Source organism: Oncorhynchus masou, chromosome 8 (assembly GCF_036934945.1).
Source record: "Oncorhynchus masou masou isolate Uvic2021 chromosome 8, UVic_Omas_1.1, whole genome shotgun sequence".
NCBI classification, from domain to species: Eukaryota; Metazoa; Chordata; class Actinopteri; order Salmoniformes; family Salmonidae; genus Oncorhynchus; species Oncorhynchus masou.
In genome coordinates this window covers 35,661,453-35,680,615 of record NC_088219.1, presented here as the reverse complement: position 1 = coordinate 35,680,615, position 19,163 = coordinate 35,661,453, and the positions used below count along the sequence as shown (strand labels likewise).

Sequence of the window (19,163 nt, the reverse complement as noted above, 5' to 3'; positions counted from 1 at the left end):
TTTAGTGTTCCCTTTATTTTTCTGAGCGGTGTATTTTGTGCATCAATAAACTATTTATAAATGTTTTCCTCACCCTAAATAATATACAAGATCAGAGTATTTTAAATGTGCTGAAAAGGAGACTAATATGCATGCATTTAAATGGATTTCTTTCATTGACCCCCTAATATTCTGAACTGTTCTCTGTTGAGAAAACTCTAATTAAAGGCACACCAAATGTTAAGGAATTGCTTTAGATAAATGTACTTGAAAGCTCTATTGAATGAAAACTCCACAAGAAAATCTGTTGACCAGCAAGTTTTTTTTTAGCGGTTTAATTAAATGTATTCAGCACGCTCAAGGGAATCACGCCTGCAACGCCCGTTAACTTATGTCGGTGCGTAAGTCGGAGTACCAACTACGGAGAAGTGTGTAGGAAAAGCATGTGTAGGAAAGACGTACATTTCCTATGTCTGAATCAGGCCTTAAGTGAGCCTCAAGGGAGCAATTAAAGGCATCTCTGTGAAAGAAGCATGAGGAGGCATTATGAATGAGGTCCATTCCCTACCCACCGTCTTCTCCCTCTCCACTAGCTCTCTGCTCCTCGGCCCAAGTCAATGGAAATGCATTCAAGAATTCAATCAATTCAGCCTCTGAAGTGCATGTGGAAAGACGAGGCGTTATGCTATAGGATGATGGTAATGCTCTGCATCATTCTGGGCTGCCTGTGTCTAATCTTAGATTTGTTAGATCTTAGATAATGTACATTTTCTACACAGTCTAATATGTGGTCCAGAGCACGTGTGGCAAAGCATGTGTGGTGAGGTCCGTGGCTGGGTAGGCACTGGCTATGATCAAATCCAGATTTAAGGATCTATTCAATCTGTATCGCTGAAGTGTTACAGATTGCACAATAGAAATTTAAAGGTAAGTTAACGATTGAGCCGACATACTGTATGCAGCTTTTAACGTGAATGCGGTCTCCGCTAACGTGGAAACATTGCCTTTAAATTTCAATTCCGCTGTTACGCTGAACTTCCGCGATACAGATTGAGTCGAGCTCTTAGTCAATAATAAACATTGATAATGCCCAACATTACCATGCAACAGATAGCTCTAACAACAAGTGACATAGACTATTAACCGAAATTGACAAACAATTTTCACAATTGTAAATACCAATGTAGCCAATCTTTTTTTTTTATCATCTGACAAAATGACACAGCACAACTGAGCTCAGCCATAGACTGATGTAGCATCCACAGTTACAACCAATAGGTGGCACTAAAAGACCAATGTATGGACACATTTTATCTGAATAGTTTCCAACGCAAACTCCATAGCCTTTCACAATGGAATTACAATTCTTCCAATGCACTGCGCGGGACACACACACACAATAATATTATATTATGTGAAATATTATTACACACAAATATTTAATAAATACGGTTCTATTGGATTTTCCATAACAATCGAAATGACTGAAAAATGCAGTTCAAGACGTCGGTGTCTCATCAGATAATTCCAGCTTGATAAATCAAATGCATCAAAGGGAATGCTGTCTATTCTCATGTTTATTCAACAGTTGACTAACCCGTAAATTGCAAAAGAAATGCATTTAGAACTAACTTTACTTGTAAATGAAGTCCATTAGTCTGTCCTTCAGGGTGAACCTGTCAGTGACAGGATTGTAGGGCCAAGGGTGACAATGATCAAACCTGGCTTTCATTTGAACACTGATATTGCCCAAAATGTTGTAAAACATTCCTCTCATGTTCAATCGGCCATCTGCTCCGGATTACTTTGTCTTTTAGGCCGAGTGTGGTGCAGTTCTCCTCAAGCCAATCATAGAAACACTTGCCTCTTGGCATCCGCATCGTTCAACGTGCCGCTGATACGTGCGCAGCAGAACCCCATGTCTATTGTTTTATGCTGCAGAACACGAAAAAGTGCACCAGCACAATTGACACCGCCCAAGACACTAAAGCAAGGCCTATGTGGCACTAAATTTAGACTGCAAGCTAGATAGACCGTTCGTAATAGGTGAATTACCCTACGTGAGTGCAGCCGTACACACAGCTATCTTACCAAAATAATACAAACTACATGCTGAAAGTAGCTTATTCATTCAAAACAAAAATACTGAATAGCAGTCTGGCTTAGAATACCGACATAACTGCGAATGAACGTATGCGAACAGAACAAAACGGCGGTAGGCCTACCTTAAACCGATAAACAAAATATCAGATTGATAAAGTTATGACGCAATCTGTATATAGGCTAGTTACATTAATCGTAAACAAAAGGTGAACGCAGTAAACCAAAATACCGCCTGCTACAGTGACATGCAGCCGTGCACAGCTGCCTTGTCAAATAAATAGACCTATAGGCTTCAAACAGAGAATATTGCGCCGCTCATTAGTCCAGCAGCATGTTGAGACATGGCAATACGCTTCCGTGGCTCAAATTTGACCCACCCACGTAATCAATTAAGCAATGCCGGTCTACCATAAACCCGGTTCCAATATGTACAGTTCCATTTACAACCAGGAAAAGCAATAGGCTACAAAGAAAACATAGAAATACAATGTAACCCATCCGTTTCTATGATCAAACATACCGATATACCCTGGGTCATTGGAATTATATTGAATACTGCTTATATCATTCTACACCACAAACATAAAAGTTATATTCTCATTTTGCTATTCCCTATTCCCTGAATTTTTGCTGAAAATGACGCCACGGCCTATACCACCAAGATTTTGATCAAAACCAACCAGCTAGATTGTTAGCTTTTCAGAAGAGTTGAGAAATCGAGCATTTCATTTTCCGCCAAAATCTTCTTCCAAAATCCCCTTCAAATCCAAGTTGGATTAGTTGAGCATTCCTTGAGTGTAGCATGCTTTGCCTGTGCTGACTGAACACGTCTATGTGCCGGGGGGCTAGGGTCAGTCTGTTTTATCTGGTGTAATTCTCCCGTCTCATCTGGTGTCCTGTGTGAATTTAAGTGTGCTCGCTCTAATTCTCTTCCTCTCTCCCTCTCTGCCCGGAGGAGCTTGAGCCCTAGCATCATGCTCGGAGCCATGGGTCGGAACCCCGCCCTGTGCATTTGGGTCCTGGACTTCCTGACAGGGCGCCCCCATGTGGTAAAGGTAGGAAGCAACACCTGTACCACACATCCTCAACACAGGGGCCCTACAAGGGTGTGTGCTCAGCCCTCTCCTGTACTCCCTGTTCACCCATGACATGCATGGTCTGATTACCAACAATGACGAGACAGCCTACAGAGAGGAGAGGATGATCCATCCACATCGACAGGACCACAATGGAGAAGGTGAAAAGGTGAAAAGCTTCAAGTTCCTCGGCGTACACATCACTGGCAATCTGAAATGGTCCACACACACAGATAATGTGGTGAAGAACGCGCAACAGCACCTGTTCATCTTGGGTACAGGAAGATCGTGAAGCATGTGGAGACAGCAGACTGGGATAGGGAGAGATTGAATATTCCCGTAAACATTCCAGCCAGCTGGTCTGCGCATGTTCTGAGGACGCGGTTAGGATGCCATATTGGCCGGCATTCTTGCGGGGCTAACACGTTTAAATGTTCTACTCATGTCGGCTACGGAGAACGAGAGACCAGAGTCCCTGGGAGAGGGCCACGTTGGTGGCACTGTGTTATTCTCAGTGGGTGAAGAAGGTGTTTAGCCTGTCTGGAAGCAAGATGGCGATGTCTGCGATGTGGCTGGTTTTCCCTTTGTAATTCATGATTGTCTGGAGTCTCATCCACATGCGTCTCGTGTCTGAGCCGTTTAATTGCGACTCCACTTTGTCTCTGTACTGACGTTTTGCCTGTTTGATTGCCTTACGGAGGGAATAATTACAATGTTTGTATTCAACCATATTATCAGTCACCTTGCTGGTGTTAAATGAGGTGGTTCGCGCTTTCAGTTTTGCGCAAATGCTGCCCTCTTTCCACGTTTTTTTGGTTTGGTTATGTTTTAATAGTCACTGTGGGAACAACTCAGTCATCGTGTTAGTGTATACATCAATGTTATTCTCAGAGGTAACCCGGAACATATCCCAGTCCGCGTGATCCACAGGAGGCTGGTGGGACCTTAATTGGGGAGCACAGGCTTGTGGTAATGGCTGGAGTGGAATCGGTGGAATGGTATTAAATACCTCATAGTTTCCTGAGGGGAGGAAGACTCATAATAATGTCTGGAAGGGAGTAAATGGAATGGCATCTGTGAGAGAGAATCACGTATTTATCTGATCTCTTCCAAGTTCACTCCCCGTTGCTGGTCTAGGCATGTAATCAAGGACATTGGATGGAGATAAACTTGAGGAACAGATAGACCTGTATTGTTTTCAATCATCTTTGTTTCTGAGTAACCTGGTCACACAGCATAAGACAAAGAGCCTCTGAGAGGGACCACAGTTCTACAGTCCCTCCTGTTCTTTTACTATCTGCCAAGGGCACAGTTGTGGGGAGGTGGAAGAGAATGGAGACTAGCTTGGTAGAGAAAGGAGTAAATGGAACAGCCGTTATCACTTGTTTCTGCACTATGACCTCACACAACCAATACACCTGGCCACAAGAACAAAAACAAGGTAGGTTATGATGGAACCAACCATGACTAGGCAGTTCTTGGGTTTCTATGTAAATCCCTTGCATCTCTGTATTATTCAAGAACTCAGTCGATTCACCTTGTATGTTGCATTGACCTGCACCCTCATCAATGTGTTTTTAATAAAGTTAATATCTTTTTTGGTGATTTACTTTCTCTCCTCATTATTGATTAGAATTACCATGACACATCAACCAAATGGAAACCATGTGTTTGAGGTATACATGTATCATTCCAATGATTCCGCTCCAGCCATTACCACTGGTGTGATCAAAACAATCTTTAAGCATGGATTGGTCAGGCCAGCGTAAATAGAACTCAGCACGGGGACTTCCTGTTTGAGTTTCTGGCTATAGGTCATGATATGATTTGCCAAAGGGAGGGCGGCGGGAGGCCTAGTAGCCATCCCGGAAGGGAGAGTAACAGTGCTCAAGTTTTTGAAGCGCGAGTACTACAGGTAATGTGTTGATAGAACTTCGGTAGTGTTTTCCTCAAATTTACTTTGTTAAAGTCCCCAGCTACAATAAATACGGCCTCAGGATATGAGGTTTCCAGTTTGCACAAAGTCCAGTGTAATTCCTTGAGGGCCGTTGAGGTATTGGCCTGACGGGGAATATACACAGGTGTGACTATAACCGAAGAGAATTCTGTTGAGGTAATACGGTTGGAATTTGATTGTGAGGTATTCTAGGTTGGGTGGACAAAAGGACTTGAGTTCCTGTACATTATCACAATCACACCATGAGTTGTTAATCATGAAACATACACCTCAGCCTTTCTTCCCGGAGAGTTCTTTATTCCTGTCTGCGCGATGTACTGAGAACCCAGCTGGCTGTATGGATGGGGACAGTATATCTGGAGAGTATGTTAGAGTATGTTAGAGTTCCTGATGTCTCTCTGGAAGGAGATCCTCACCCTGAGCTTGTCTACTGTATTGTCCAGGGACCGAGTATTAGCGAGTATAGTCAGATGCGGTGGATGGTGTGCACGCCTCCTGCGTTGGACTAGAAGTCCACTCAGAATACCTCTTCTCCACCGGTGGTGTCTTGGAGCAGCCTCTGGGATAAATTCAATTGCCTTGGGGATCTGATTCGGGAGTCGTATTTCTGGTAGGAATGCTAGTGAGTTACTGCCGTTCTGATACTCAGAAGTTCTTTCAAAAAAACGTTCTGGGCTAATAATGAAAGAAATTACCAAAAAATATTAAAATACTGCAAAGTTACTTCGGAGCTAGAAGCAGAACTGCCATGTACAGTGGGGCAAAAAAAGTATTTAGTCAGCCACCAATTGTGCAAGTTCTCCCACTTAAAAAGATGAGAGGCCGGTAATTTTCATCATAGGTACACTTCAACTATGACAGACAAAATGAGAAGAAAAAAAATCCAGAAAATCACATTGTAGGATTTTTAATGAATTTATTTGCAAATTATGGTGGAAAATAAGTGTTTGGTCAATAACAAAAGCTTACTTCAATACTTTGTTATATACCCTTTGTTGGCAATGACAGAGGTCAAACGTTTTCTGTAAGTCTTCACAAGTTTTTCACACACTGTTGCTGGTATTTTGGCCCATTCCTCCATGCAGATCTCCTCTAGAGCAGTGATGTTTTGGGGCTGTTGCTGGGCAACACGGACTCTCAACTCCCTCCAAAGATTTACTATGGGGTTGAGATCTGGAGTCTGGCTAGGCCACTCCAGGACCTTGAAATGCTTCTTACGAAGCCACTCCTTCGTTGCCCGGGTGGTGTGTTTGGGATCATTGTCATGCTGAAAGACCCAGCTACGTTTCATCTTCAATGCCCTTGCTGATGGAAGGAGGTTTTCACTCAAAATCTCACGATACATGGCCCCATTCATTCCTTCCTTTACACGGATCAGTCGTCCTGGTCCCTTTGCAGAAAAACAGCCCGAAAGCATGATGTTTCCACCCCCATGCTTCACAGTAGGTATGGTGTTCTTTGGATGCAACTCAGCATTCTTTGTCCTCCAAACACGACGAGTTGAGTTTTTACCAAAAAGTTCTTCTGGATCATCCAAATGCTCTCTAGCAAACTTCAGACGGGCCTGGACATGTACTGGCTTAAGCAGGGGAACATGTCTGGCTCTGCAGGATTTGAGCCCCTGGCGGCGTAGTGTGTTACTGATGGTAGGCTTTGTTACTTTGGTCCCAGCTCTCTGCAGGTCATTCACTAGGTCCCCCCGTGTGGTTCTGGAATTTTTGGTCACCGTTCTTGTGATCATTTTGACCCCACGGTGTGAGATCTTGCGTGGAGCCCCAGATCGAGGTAGATTATCAGTGGTCTTGTATGTCTTCCATTTCATAATAATTGCTCCCACAGTTGATTTCTTCAAACCAAGCTGCTTACCTATTGCAGATTCAGATTCAGTTCCCAGCCTGGTGCAGGTCTACAATTATGTTTCTGGTGTCCTTTGACAGGTCTTTGGTCTTGGCCATAGTGGAGTTTGGAGTGTGACTGTTTGAGGTTGTGGACAGGTGTCTTTTATACTGATAACAAGTTCAAACAGGTGCCATCAATACAGGTAACGAGTGGAGGACAGAGGAGCCTCTTAAAGAAGAAGTTACACGTCTGTGAGAGCCAGAAATCTTGTTTGTAGGAGACTAAATACTTATTTTCCACCATAATTTGCAAATAAATTCATTAAAAATCCTACAATGTGATTTTCTGTATTTTTTTCCCCATTTTGTCTGTCATAGTTGAAGTGTACCTATGATGAAAATGACAGGCCACTCTCTCATATTTTTAAGTGGGAGAACTTGCACAATTGGTGGCTGACTAAATACTTTTTTGCCCCACTGTATATTGGTGCCATTTTATAATCTTTTAACAGAGTTAGCACGGCCTACCTTGCCTACCCTTACTGCACATCACTGCCTGTTACTGGCCCACATGGCAATAATTCTACACTGGTGTTAAGCCATTTTATTTGAAGTGTAGCATATAGCACACTTTCACATACTATAATCAGGGTTGGGGAGTAACTGATTACACGTAATCGGATTACAAAAAAAAATAACTGCAATCACTTATGTTACCAGCAAAAATATTGTAATTAGATTGCAGATACCTTCAAAAAACTAGATGATCAGATCTGATGTGATTGGTCAAAAAACCAATTCGTAGAAAAAAGTTCGGAATTGGTCTGCCTGTAAACACAGCGCTCTTGGATTACTTTTAAACAATGTTAGTGGAAAAAAACACATTGACACCTTTCTGTTTTGTCAATGACATTCAGTGCAGCACCTGAAAGAGGCACAAGTTTACGTTTGTTCCACCTGAGTGAGTTTTACCACAAGTCAGAGACCACTATGATAACAAACCAAACACGTTTGATTGATTATTTTGGCTTCTTCTAATGCCTCTTATGGGAAAGTGATCCAAAAGTAACTGAAAGTAATCAGATTATGTTACTGAGTTTGGATAATCCAAAAGTTACATTACAGATTAAAATGTTGGACAGGTGACTAGTAACTGTAATGGATTACATTTAGAAAGTAACCTACCCAGCCCTGACTGTAATACATGGCAAGAAATAATGTCTACCTTGGGTAAGGTAGGATAGAGATTTTGAGCATTTCCAGCTCATGTGTTTTGGAGCATTTTCCCTCTTTCCCTCTTCTCTTCATCTTCTCTCCCAGCTACTGTGGGGAATAACAATCAGGCAGTATGTAGGTCAGCCGAGCTGAGGAGCATGCACCACTCACTACCCCTCTTTTACCCCTCTCTCCATCTTCCTCATCTTTTAGCTCTCTCCCTCCATCTTCCCCTCCTCTAAATGGTTCTCGTAATCATCATTCTATTACTAGACTGAGTATCTTAGAACATATGTACATTTTCTCATCACAAGCCAAGTTGTATCTGATTTAATACCCGTCAATCATCTAAAACAGTGTTTACCAAATTATAGGTCTGAATCTACTGGTTTGCGTCTGAATTATAGATTGTGGCTGGAAATATGTTAATGTTTTTTTGTCTGAGTCACATGAAAATTGCATATGAATTTGAGACAACCGTTACGTGATTTGTTGCATTGACCAAAATCACATGGTATGGAAAATATAAACCTATTGGAAAATATATTCACCACAGTGGCAAGAAACACACAAGGCAGAGGCTTAAAATAGGTAAATAAAACTTTAATAAGTCTAGTTGCAAATGTACTTAAATTGCACAGCCACATTATATATATATATATATATATATCGTCAACACAAACAAATTCCTCTGTACATTATTGTTTTTGTCACTGTTGTCCAAAGGAAGCAGAATCCAGCCAATACTTTACTTTCAACATCATTACAAAAGCATTTTCTACAAGATATTAGAAAACATACATCTTTTACTTTATTTATAGATATATATTTAGTTTATAGTATTTTTTTTCTCCACTGGCTGTAACTGCACTGTATGTACTATATAATTGTGTGTGTGGCTACAGAGACATCATCATCATTCTCTCTCTGACTCTCCTCTCCTACATTCTTTAACAACTTAACGAAGGTGGAACAACGGTGGGACGTGACCAGAAACAGACAAGAGGGTTTAGAATTGATAGCCAAATGAAGGACATTGCATTGCCTATTTCTGTGGAAGTGGCATTATGCTATGTGGCACTGGTAACACAAATTGATAATGACAGTTTATACTAGTATTAAACTAGCTGATTTGGGAGAGTTGGCATTTTCCATTTCCTGTTTCAGTTTAGAGGTAGAGACTATACAGAGGACACATCCCTAAAGACGGAAGTCTTGACTTCATTTAGTCCTCTCTACAACAGTCAGTAATGTCTTTTCTCATCAAAATGCTGGACATAAAATACACAATTCAAGTAAATTGAGAGAGCAAATTTATTTGAGTACTGCGCTCAGTAATACACTACCTGACATGGCTGATCAAGCCAGGAGTGCACACGTTTGCAATCCAAAAGACAGGGGTGTGTTTATGGAACGTAGACTAGGGGCTGGAGTCAATCCGTGTCGCGGAAGATCCACGCTAAAATGTCTAGATCATTTCCAATTGCGCTGACATGTGCAGCGTTTACGGGTAAATGCAGTTTCCGCGAATGTGCCACGCTCCGCGTTACATTCGAGCAACCAATTGTCTGAAACTCATCCCTGTATGTCAACTTCTGGGACTATGAGAAAGCATTTGACAGCTTAGACAGAGACGCCCTATGAAGGATCCTCAGACCAGAGAAGCTTGTCAGAATGATCTGCACTACCTATAATGGCATAACATGCAGGGTTGTGCATGCAGACAAGCTTAGCACACCCTTCAGACTCCTGACTGGAGAAAAACAGGGATGTCTCCTGTCACCCTTCCTTTTCCTGTTAGACATTGACTGGGTCATGAGGAAGACAACCGAGAACAGGTGACATGGCATACAATGGTCTCTTTGGACACAGTTGGACGACCTCAACTTTGCGGAGGAGCACTCCTGTCGCTCAGTCAACAGCAAATGCAAGATAAAACGTCAGACCTGGACACCACATCATCCCAGCCAAGACTCCATATCCACAGAAAACAAAACCAAGATAACGATCAACGATGAATCTAACAAACCAATCACCCTCAGAAAAAGAACCCCTGGAGGATGCCAGTTCCTTCACCGATCTGTGATGCGTCATCACCAAACAAGGCGAAACCGAGCAGGATGTAAAGGCAGAATTCAAAAAGCAAGAGTAGCCTTCATCTCCCATCTGGAGCTCCAGGAAAATGAAAACGCAAACCCTTTCAACACCAATGTTAAGTCAGTGATGGCTGTATGGCTCAGACAAATGGAGGACAACAAAACCCACAATGACAACAACTCAGAGCTTCATAAACTAGTGCCTGCGACGCATCCTTCACATCAGATGGATGGGTAGAGTCCGTAGCATTGACCCGTGGGAGCGCATCAGCCAGGTTCCGGTGGAAGACGAGATCCGGAGGAGAAGAGGATGATGGATCGGTCACACCCTCCGAAAGTTCCCCTCCAACATCACCAGGCAAGCTCTATACTGGAACCCACAAGGGAGCTCCTTGAAGGAACGTAAGTAAGTCTCTGCGAACGCTGGGAACATTGCCTTTGAATTTAAATCCGATACGGTTTGGATCCAGCTCTATCAATGCTTAAAACTGGGCTGATGAGCTGGGCTGATGACAAATGGGGTTTTGTGCTTGTGTTTCTCTCTCACCACACCTGATTGGGTCATAGGTCGCTGGACATTTGGACTCTCTCTGACCTCTACAGGCCAGACATCATCCAAAACCTCTCAGAGTCAACATAGTCATTTACATTTTTTTGCAATATACTCTTGAAGTGTTTTTCCCTTGATAAAAAAAAGAGTGTACTGAATGTGGCGGGGATTAGAGGATTGCACTAAAACCTGGAGATCTAACTGAACAGGACAGTTGGCTGCTTGAGCTATTTACAATATCCATGATACAGTAATATCAATCGATACAGCAATATTATTGAACACAAGGTACATTTACAAAAAAAGGCTCTCTTTTTAACATTATTTAAAAAATATTGTGAACAATTTATCTACACTCTCGTCTCCAAGGCTGTCCAGCCTCTTGATACACTCATCATTGTCATATATTTATATGATATATAAATCACATATCATTCATGTCTGCAGCAACTCATAAAAACAACATTCCATCATCTTCCTACATTGGAAACATATTATTTTTTTATTTTTTTGAAATGGTGACGCAGTGGGTCGCTACCATTCGTTACAGCGCCAAAATGAAGCATGCAGATTTTTCAACCCTAACTCATCTGTAAAGGTAAGAAAAATGAATTACAAAAATATACAAAATATAGATGTGTTGAAAATGTCTGCGGGGTGGTGGGAGCAAGCGGGAACAGTAGCTATAGGATCATTCAGGGACAATCGGTCTAGACCCCACATTAGGGTCTAGACCCCACATTAAGACCAACCGTGTGTTTGAGTAGCATCTTCACATTCAATAGAGAGAGGGAATGAGGGAGAAGGCGAGAGGGAAAAAAGAGGAGAGGAGAGATAGATGCCTCGAAGCGAAGTGGGGGGTCACAGTCTTTATGCGGCATGCTTCTTTGACATGAATTAGCAAACAGGAGAGTTTTAAGAAAAAGCGTATGATTCTAACCTGTGAGGTCACATTATAACACACACCAGTCCAGTGTATAGTATAAGATCGTGTTCAACAACGCAACTCTCTCTCTCTCCCCTTGTGCTACAGGGCTATCAGACCAGCCATGGCAAGGGTCCTGAACGCAAAGCGACACACAACCAACATAGGTCGTCGTTTCAACGTCGATTCAACATTATTGGTGAAGCACTAAAGCAAACGTCAATCCCGACCGGGTCTGTTTCCAAAAACCTGGATAAAGTACAGGTCAAGAAGAAGAAGAAGAAAGGAAACTGGATTTGTATTTCATCTGCTTATGGTGCAACTCACAGCATAGTGTGCAGTCTCTCCCTGCCCCGAGGCCCTATAAGACACACTATAGCTGCAACCACCCACTCCTTGGAACGGGCTTCTTTCGTACTTGACCTGATCAAACATATCTATATATCTCATGTATACTTTATAGAGGAAAAAATGAAATATGCATACATCTATCTTACATTTCATTAGTATATTTTCACATACAGGTCATGATTTAGTGTTCATAACACATTTTGTGTGATGTATTTGTACAATATATTTATATTCCTTTACAAATCTACTGTATCATAAGACGTGCCTTTTGTTGTTGTTGTTGTTGTTGCAGGAATAGGGGGTCTGAAGGACAAAGTAGAGATGTGTTCCTTACTTAAGGCGTTTCATGTACCAATAGCTTTCACAAAGTGCACTATATAGGGAGAGGAGGAAAAAGCAGAAGTGTTTCGGCCCTCCAGGACTGACACTGAACAGCCCGGGGGGGGTAGGGCAGGAGTAGGCAACTCGATTCTGCTGCGGGACTATTTTTGTCAGAGCGGGTGGTTGGGGACCGGAACGTTGCTATGATAATTTGTACACTGCAAATTGACCACAACTAAGCCCAAAAGAAGATTGTATTTGAAAATGATAATACGTTTCAATACCTTGATTACATTGAGACACGGTCACATACAGTGCCTTCGCTAAGTATTTACACCCCTTGACTTTTTCCACATTTTGTAACGTTACAACCTTATTCTAAAATTGATTAAATCACCCCCCACCCCCCCTCATCAATCTACACACAATACCCCATAGGTGTTTAGAAATGTTTGCTAATAAAAAAATAAAACCATTCAATATCACATTTACATAAGTATTCATACCCTTTACTTTGTTGAAGCACCTTTGGCAGCAATTGCAGCATTGAGTGTCCTTGGGTATGACGCTACGAGCTTGGCACACCTGTATTTGGGGTGCTTCTCGCATTCTTCTCTGCAGATCCTCTCAAGCTTTGTCAGGTTGGATGGGGAGCGTCGCTGCAGGTCTCTCAGGTTTCAGGTCTCACCAGAGATGTTTGATTGGGTTCAAGTCCGGACTTTGGCTGGGCCACTCAAGGACATTCAGTGACTTGTCCCGAAGCCACTCCTGCGTTGACTTGGCTGTGTGCTTAGGGTCGTTGTCCTGTTGGAGGGTGAACCTTCACCCCAGTCTGTCCTGAGCGCTCTGGAGAGGATCAAGGATCTCTTTGCCACCACCAAGCTTCTCCATCCAGATGGTGCCAGGTTTCCTCCAGACGTGGCGCTTGGCATTAAGGCCAAAGAGTTCAATCTTGGTTTCATCAGACCAGAGAATCTTGTTTCTCATGGTCGGGGGGTCTTTAGGTGCCTTTTGGCAAACTCCAAGCAGGCTGTCATGTGCCTTTTATTGAGGAGTGTCTTCCATCTGGCCACTCTACCATAAAGGCCTGATTGGTGGAGTGCTGCAGAGATGGTTGTCCTTCTGGTGGGTTATTCCATCTCCACAGAATTCTGGAGCTCTGCCAGAGTGACCACCGGGTTCTTGGTCACCTCCCTGACCAAGGCCCTTCTCCCCCGATTGCTCAGTTTGGCTAGGCGGCCAGCTCTAGGAAGAGTCTTGGTGGTTCCACATTTCTTCCATTTAAGAATGGTGGAGGCCACTGTGTTCCTGGGGATCTTCAATGCTGCAGAATTTTTTTGTTAACTTTCCCCAGATCTGTGCCAGGACACAATCCTGTGTCGGGGGTCTACGAACAATTACTTTGACATCATTGCTTGCTTTTTGTTCTGACATGCACTGTCAACTGTGGGACTTGACATAGTCAGGTGTGTGCCTTTCTAAATCATGTCCAATCAATTTAATTTACCACAGGTAGACTCCAATCAAGTTGTAAAAACATCTCAAAGATAATCAATGGAAACCGGATGCACCAGAGCTCAATTTCGAGTCTCATAGCAAAGGGTCTGAAGGCTTATGTAAATAAGGTATTTCTGTTTTTATTTTTTAATACATTTGCAAACATTTCTAAAAAACTGTTTTCACTTTGTCATTATGGGATATTGTGTGCTCAGGATTTATTTTAAAGTCTGTAACGTAACATGGAAAAAGACAAGGGGTCTGAATACTTTCCGAAGGCACTGTATCTCTTTGTTTTTTATTCTTGGGAATACTTAGGAACAGATTTCCTAAATGAAACACATCTTTTGCCGAATTCATAGTGATTTTACAGTCTTGACCACAAACTAAAATTCCCTCAAAAAGTATTATTTTTGTTCGGGGTTGCGGGGCACTTTGGAACACAAAAGGACTTAAAAAGAAATATCAGTCTGGACAAAAAATATTTCAAAGCTCGTATTTGTTTAAAAAAAAGAATGAGATAAGATCTAAATAAACCATTGGACAAAAATACTTTTCTTTGAGATTTAACACTACTATAAATTATTTTTCTGTTATTATTGTTTCGTTTTGTACATGGTCCACATGACCTGGTCGTAACAGAGAAGAGAGGAGAAGAGAGGAGGGCCAGGAAAGGAGAGGAAAACAGAGGAGAGGGGAAGAGAGGATTGGGTGACTATCTGACAGACATTGTGTTGATTATAGTGATTTGTCCAAAGCTTTATAGGGAAGAGAGTCTGAAATTGTCCCAGCAACTGCATACATCCAATGGAAAGATCCAAATCGGTTGATTAATGGAGAGTTCAGTTCATATCTACAGCTTGTCCCGCCTCCTCCTCTGCAGGGCCCACTGGTGTTCAGCTCTGTCCAATGATTCGCTGTCACTGACTTGGTCAGCTGTCTGTCAAACTGAAGTCCTGCCTCCTCGCTGCTTGGCCCCTCACAGTGGTCTCCTCACTCAGACTAACCCCCGTTTAGTGTCCATATAAGGAAGTGTCCTTTACAAGCACCAGCCAACACACACACACACATACACTCTCTATTAGACTCTCTCTAGCAGTTGCTGCTGTTCCTGAACTCTCCGTTCTCAGTGATCTGGAGCTTGGTGGGATTGGTCGGGGATATGCCGTTACGGGTCTGCATGCTGTAGCGCTCCTTCAGCTGGGTCAGGGCACTCATCAGACGGGCGTTGGCTGCGTCAAGAGACGCGATACGCTTCTCCTGCAGAGAGAGAGAGAGAGAGGGGGGGAGGGAGAGAGAGAAACACTGGGTTAGAGAGCGGGAGAGACGGAGGGAGGGGGGGTGAGACAGAGCAGCAAACAGCAAGAGAGAGAGATACCAAATATAGGCCTGTGCAAAGATAGGCGGTGAAGTACACAGACCCAGGCAGCCAGCCAGACGACCAGCCAGCGAGGCAGCCAGCCAGACGACCAGCCAGCGAGGCAGCCGGCCAGACGACCAGCCAGCGAGGCAGCCGGCCAGACGACCAGCCAGCGAGGCAGCCGGCCAGACGACCAGCCAGCGAGGCAGCCGGCCAGACGACCAGCCAGCGAGGCAGCCGGCCAGACGACCAGCCAGCGAGGCAGCCGGCCAGACGACCAGCCAGCGAGGCAGCCGGCCAGACGACCAGCCAGCGAGGCAGCCGGCCAGACGACCAGCCAGCGAGGCAGCCGGCCAGACGACCAGACGCATTAATGGCAAAATGGAGATGTAGCCTCCTGCTCCTGTTAGTGTTGCTTGCGGCATCATCTGAAGTCCCATGGCCTTCATGTTCATCCACCCGAGGTGCTCTCTAATTCACCATTCACTTCTCTCCCTCTCTTCTTAATGAGCTTTCCATATTCATTCTCTCTGTCTGTTGACTCAGGGAGCGGCTCATTGCCTCACCACCGCCTCTTTGTTTGCACACTCATCTCCCATGACTTTACTGTGCAGATGAGCTTCTGTTTGTACGCGCGCGTGTCTGTGCACCGCTGTCTGTAAGTTGACATTGAGCCGTCTTTCAACCACACCTCTGCAACGTTGTTTAACTCTCGTTGAAGCTTGTGTGCTGGCGTCCGTGTCTGTGTTTGCATCAGAAAATGTTACGCCACAACACAGAGCTGCCACTCTGCTGTCAGAAGTCGACAAGAGTTTACAATGTAAAACGAGCCACGGCCATTGACAGACCGGCAGGGGCAGGAATGAGTCAAGGAAAGGAAGAATAGTGTTCATGTAAATATTAGTTAGTGAAGCGTAGAGTCGCGTGTCGCGCTCTGCCATTCAAGCCTTGTCACCTCCAGAGTTCTGACTGGTTGAATTAAACATGATGTATTTCCATGTTCTGTCACTCTTCACGTCCTGCAGCAGATGTCACAGAACACACACACAGACACACACACAGAACACACACAAAATAAATTGTAGGAACAAATATACACACAATTTATTGAGCACAGTTGACTAGGCGCTGCATGGGCTTTGTTTTCTCCATGCATCTCTCTCTGTGAGGTTCAAACATTGCAAACACAGGACGTGTGTGTGTGACAGGAAGTATGTGAGTGCTCAACTCTCCTTCCAAGATGATCATAATGACCTGCAGTACTGTTTCATGCCACCGCAGACTGCCCTCATTGGGATTTTATATAGTCGATCAACTAACTATCCCTGGGAATGCTTTGGCTAATTCTATCTGTCACAGGCTTCATTAGGAAATATGTTGATTGATGTTGTACCCACAATAACAATCTGGACACACCCCAAACAAAAACCCTGGAAGAACAGAGAAATCCGTACCATGCTGAGAGCCCGTACTGCATCATTCAATGTCCGCAGAACGAACCCCGATGACCCGCGACACATACACAGCAAGCCAGGTACAAAGCGCCGTAAATCCATTAGGGACGCAAAAAGACAATACAGACTTAAACTTGAATAGATGTTCGACAACTCAGACTCACAACACATGTGGCAGGTAGCCTAGTGGTTAGCGCGTTGGACTAGAAACCGAAAGGTTGCAAGATCGAATCCCCGAGCTGACAAGGTAAAAATATGTTGTTCTGCCCCTGAACAAGGCAGTTAACCCACTGTTCCTAGGCCGTCATTGAAAATAAGATTTTGTTCTTAACTGACTCGCCAGGTTAAATAAAGCTAAAATTAAAGAAAGGACTACATGCTAACACAGACTACAAAGGCAAATCCAGCTGTGTGCTGCCCACCGAAGCCTCCCTCCCAGATGTGTGGTGTAACAAGAGCCCACAAGGGGGATGGACTGGGTGATGGAGAACATATATCCCAAATTCTAGCCCTCCCCTTTTACAAGACAAATGAACTCCCTTTCCCCATTTACGACTCTGGGGGGCCAGCAGACAGAAAACAGAACGTCTTGTGATCTACTTTGTTACTGGCTAAATGGCTAGCCAGTCTTTTGAGTCTGAAGGACATTTAAACATGTTTTCTTATCAATGTAATCTGGAAGCATAATGTGCTATTATTCTCCTGATTGTCCTATGTCATTAAAGGGGATATAACAGGTATTTTGCTATAACATAGAACAGACACATTTTACCAAAAGCATGTTTGGTGCCTACAGGCTTATGTACTACATCCTAAAGACTGTTTAAACTGTACACTAGAAACATGCTGTCCGGACCGTCATAAGCCTGCCCCCCTGTGAGTATCACTATAATTTACAGAACTTGCTAACAGATGTAAGATCAAGTTTCTGCGAGGTGTGGCCACGCCCATGGGATCTCTTTGGAAAGCAAACACCTACTGATGAGAACCAATCCTCAGCTCTACTGTCGCGAGAGACTTGGCTTCATCCCATCCGAGCAGAATCCAACTGAGGCGACCTCGACATACAAGTAAATGATCCTGTTTACATTCGTCCTTACCTAAAAGTGGTGTAGCGTGTGTGTAAAAGTGGTGGAGGTTACTAAGAATCGCAAGGCCCACACCAGATGCTGACATCCTAGCTCATTGGTTGTGTGAAACTCTCTACACCCTCTGCTCTGCTCCCTGCTCACCCCGCAGCCGTGTGGCTTTTCACGACATCAACCACATCATCAAGTTTAATGACGACACCGTACGGTTGTAGGCCTGATAACCGACAACGATGAGTCAGTCTATAGGGAGGAGGTATGTGAACTGGCATTGTAGTTCCAGGATCGGTCCTGGCCGGTTGCGTCACGGCCTGCTTCGGGATTTGTTCCACAACCACAAGGCCCTCCAGCGGGTGGTGAAGACGGCCCGTGACATCACTGGGCCCGTGTTCCCACCCATCCAGGAGGGTGCCTGAGGAAGTCCTGCAGCATCATCATGGACCCCACACACCCTAACCACAAGATGTTCACCGTTTCTATCTACAAGCCATCAGACGTCTGAACTGAACTGACTACCTGCACTGGCTCTCCGCACCTATGTGCACACCCACACAGACATACACACATACACACATCCACATATATCTTCATACTACACACACATCACAATGGCTGCCAGCACACGCTTATTTACTATTGCTAACACTGCACAATTGAAACACTTTGTGTAAACATTGTACTATAAATTGTGCTTTCCTGTATTATTCTAATGCTAAAATGTTTATTCTATTCTATTGATCCATTTACTTTGTTTCTAATCTTTTATAATTTCTTCCTGTTGTTGCATTGTTGAGAAAGAGCCTACAAGTAAGCATTCCATGTGTATATTTTACATACGACTATTATATAACTTGAAAAGTCATGTAGGGGCGATGGAATATGGGATAATATACCCGCGTATGGATGAGGGTAGGAGTATACTAAGGGTTAGGATAAGTGTGTGTGTGTGTGTGTGTGTGTGTGTGACTGACACTCACCTGTGCATCAATGACCTTCTGTTTGGAGTCGACCGCAGCCTGCATATCACTATGGTCTTTCTTCAGCTCCTCTTCCACAGACATCAGCCTGGACACACACACGTACACAGCGAGACATGACGCACACACACTGTGTTAGAGGGACAGTAGCGACACAAACAGAAGGACGCACACCGTGTAAGAACCAAGGCATGTGGACACAGTGCAGGGGCGTGCGTACGGATTCTGTTACTCTTGACACACAGGGGGTCTGTTCGTGCTTTCAAGATGTATGCCAGAGTGCACGCTGCACAGCCTGTAATGGAGTTATTGGAAGGAGGGTATCTTGGGCCCACTGGTCTGCTATGTATTTAGGAGGTGTGTGTAGGAGTGTGGA

General features: G+C 43.8%; 1 protein-coding gene across 4 annotated transcripts in view; it reads right to left on the bottom strand.

The window, feature by feature from the left end:
- Nucleotides 1-8,755: 8,755 nt before the first annotated feature.
- LOC135544570 (disabled homolog 2-interacting protein-like) overlaps nt 8,756-19,163 on the bottom strand; it is a 222,288-nt gene continuing 211,880 nt past the window's right edge. For all 4 annotated transcript variants that reach the window (XM_064972288.1, XM_064972286.1, XM_064972287.1 and 1 more), the window contains 2 exons: nt 18,788-18,875; nt 8,756-15,168 (listed from right to left, as the gene is read on the bottom strand). In XM_064972288.1, coding sequence (XP_064828360.1) covers nt 15,001-15,168; nt 18,788-18,875 — 256 coding nt within the window. In that variant the 3' untranslated portion in view covers nt 8,756-15,000. The remainder of the gene's footprint in view (nt 15,169-18,787; nt 18,876-19,163) is intronic.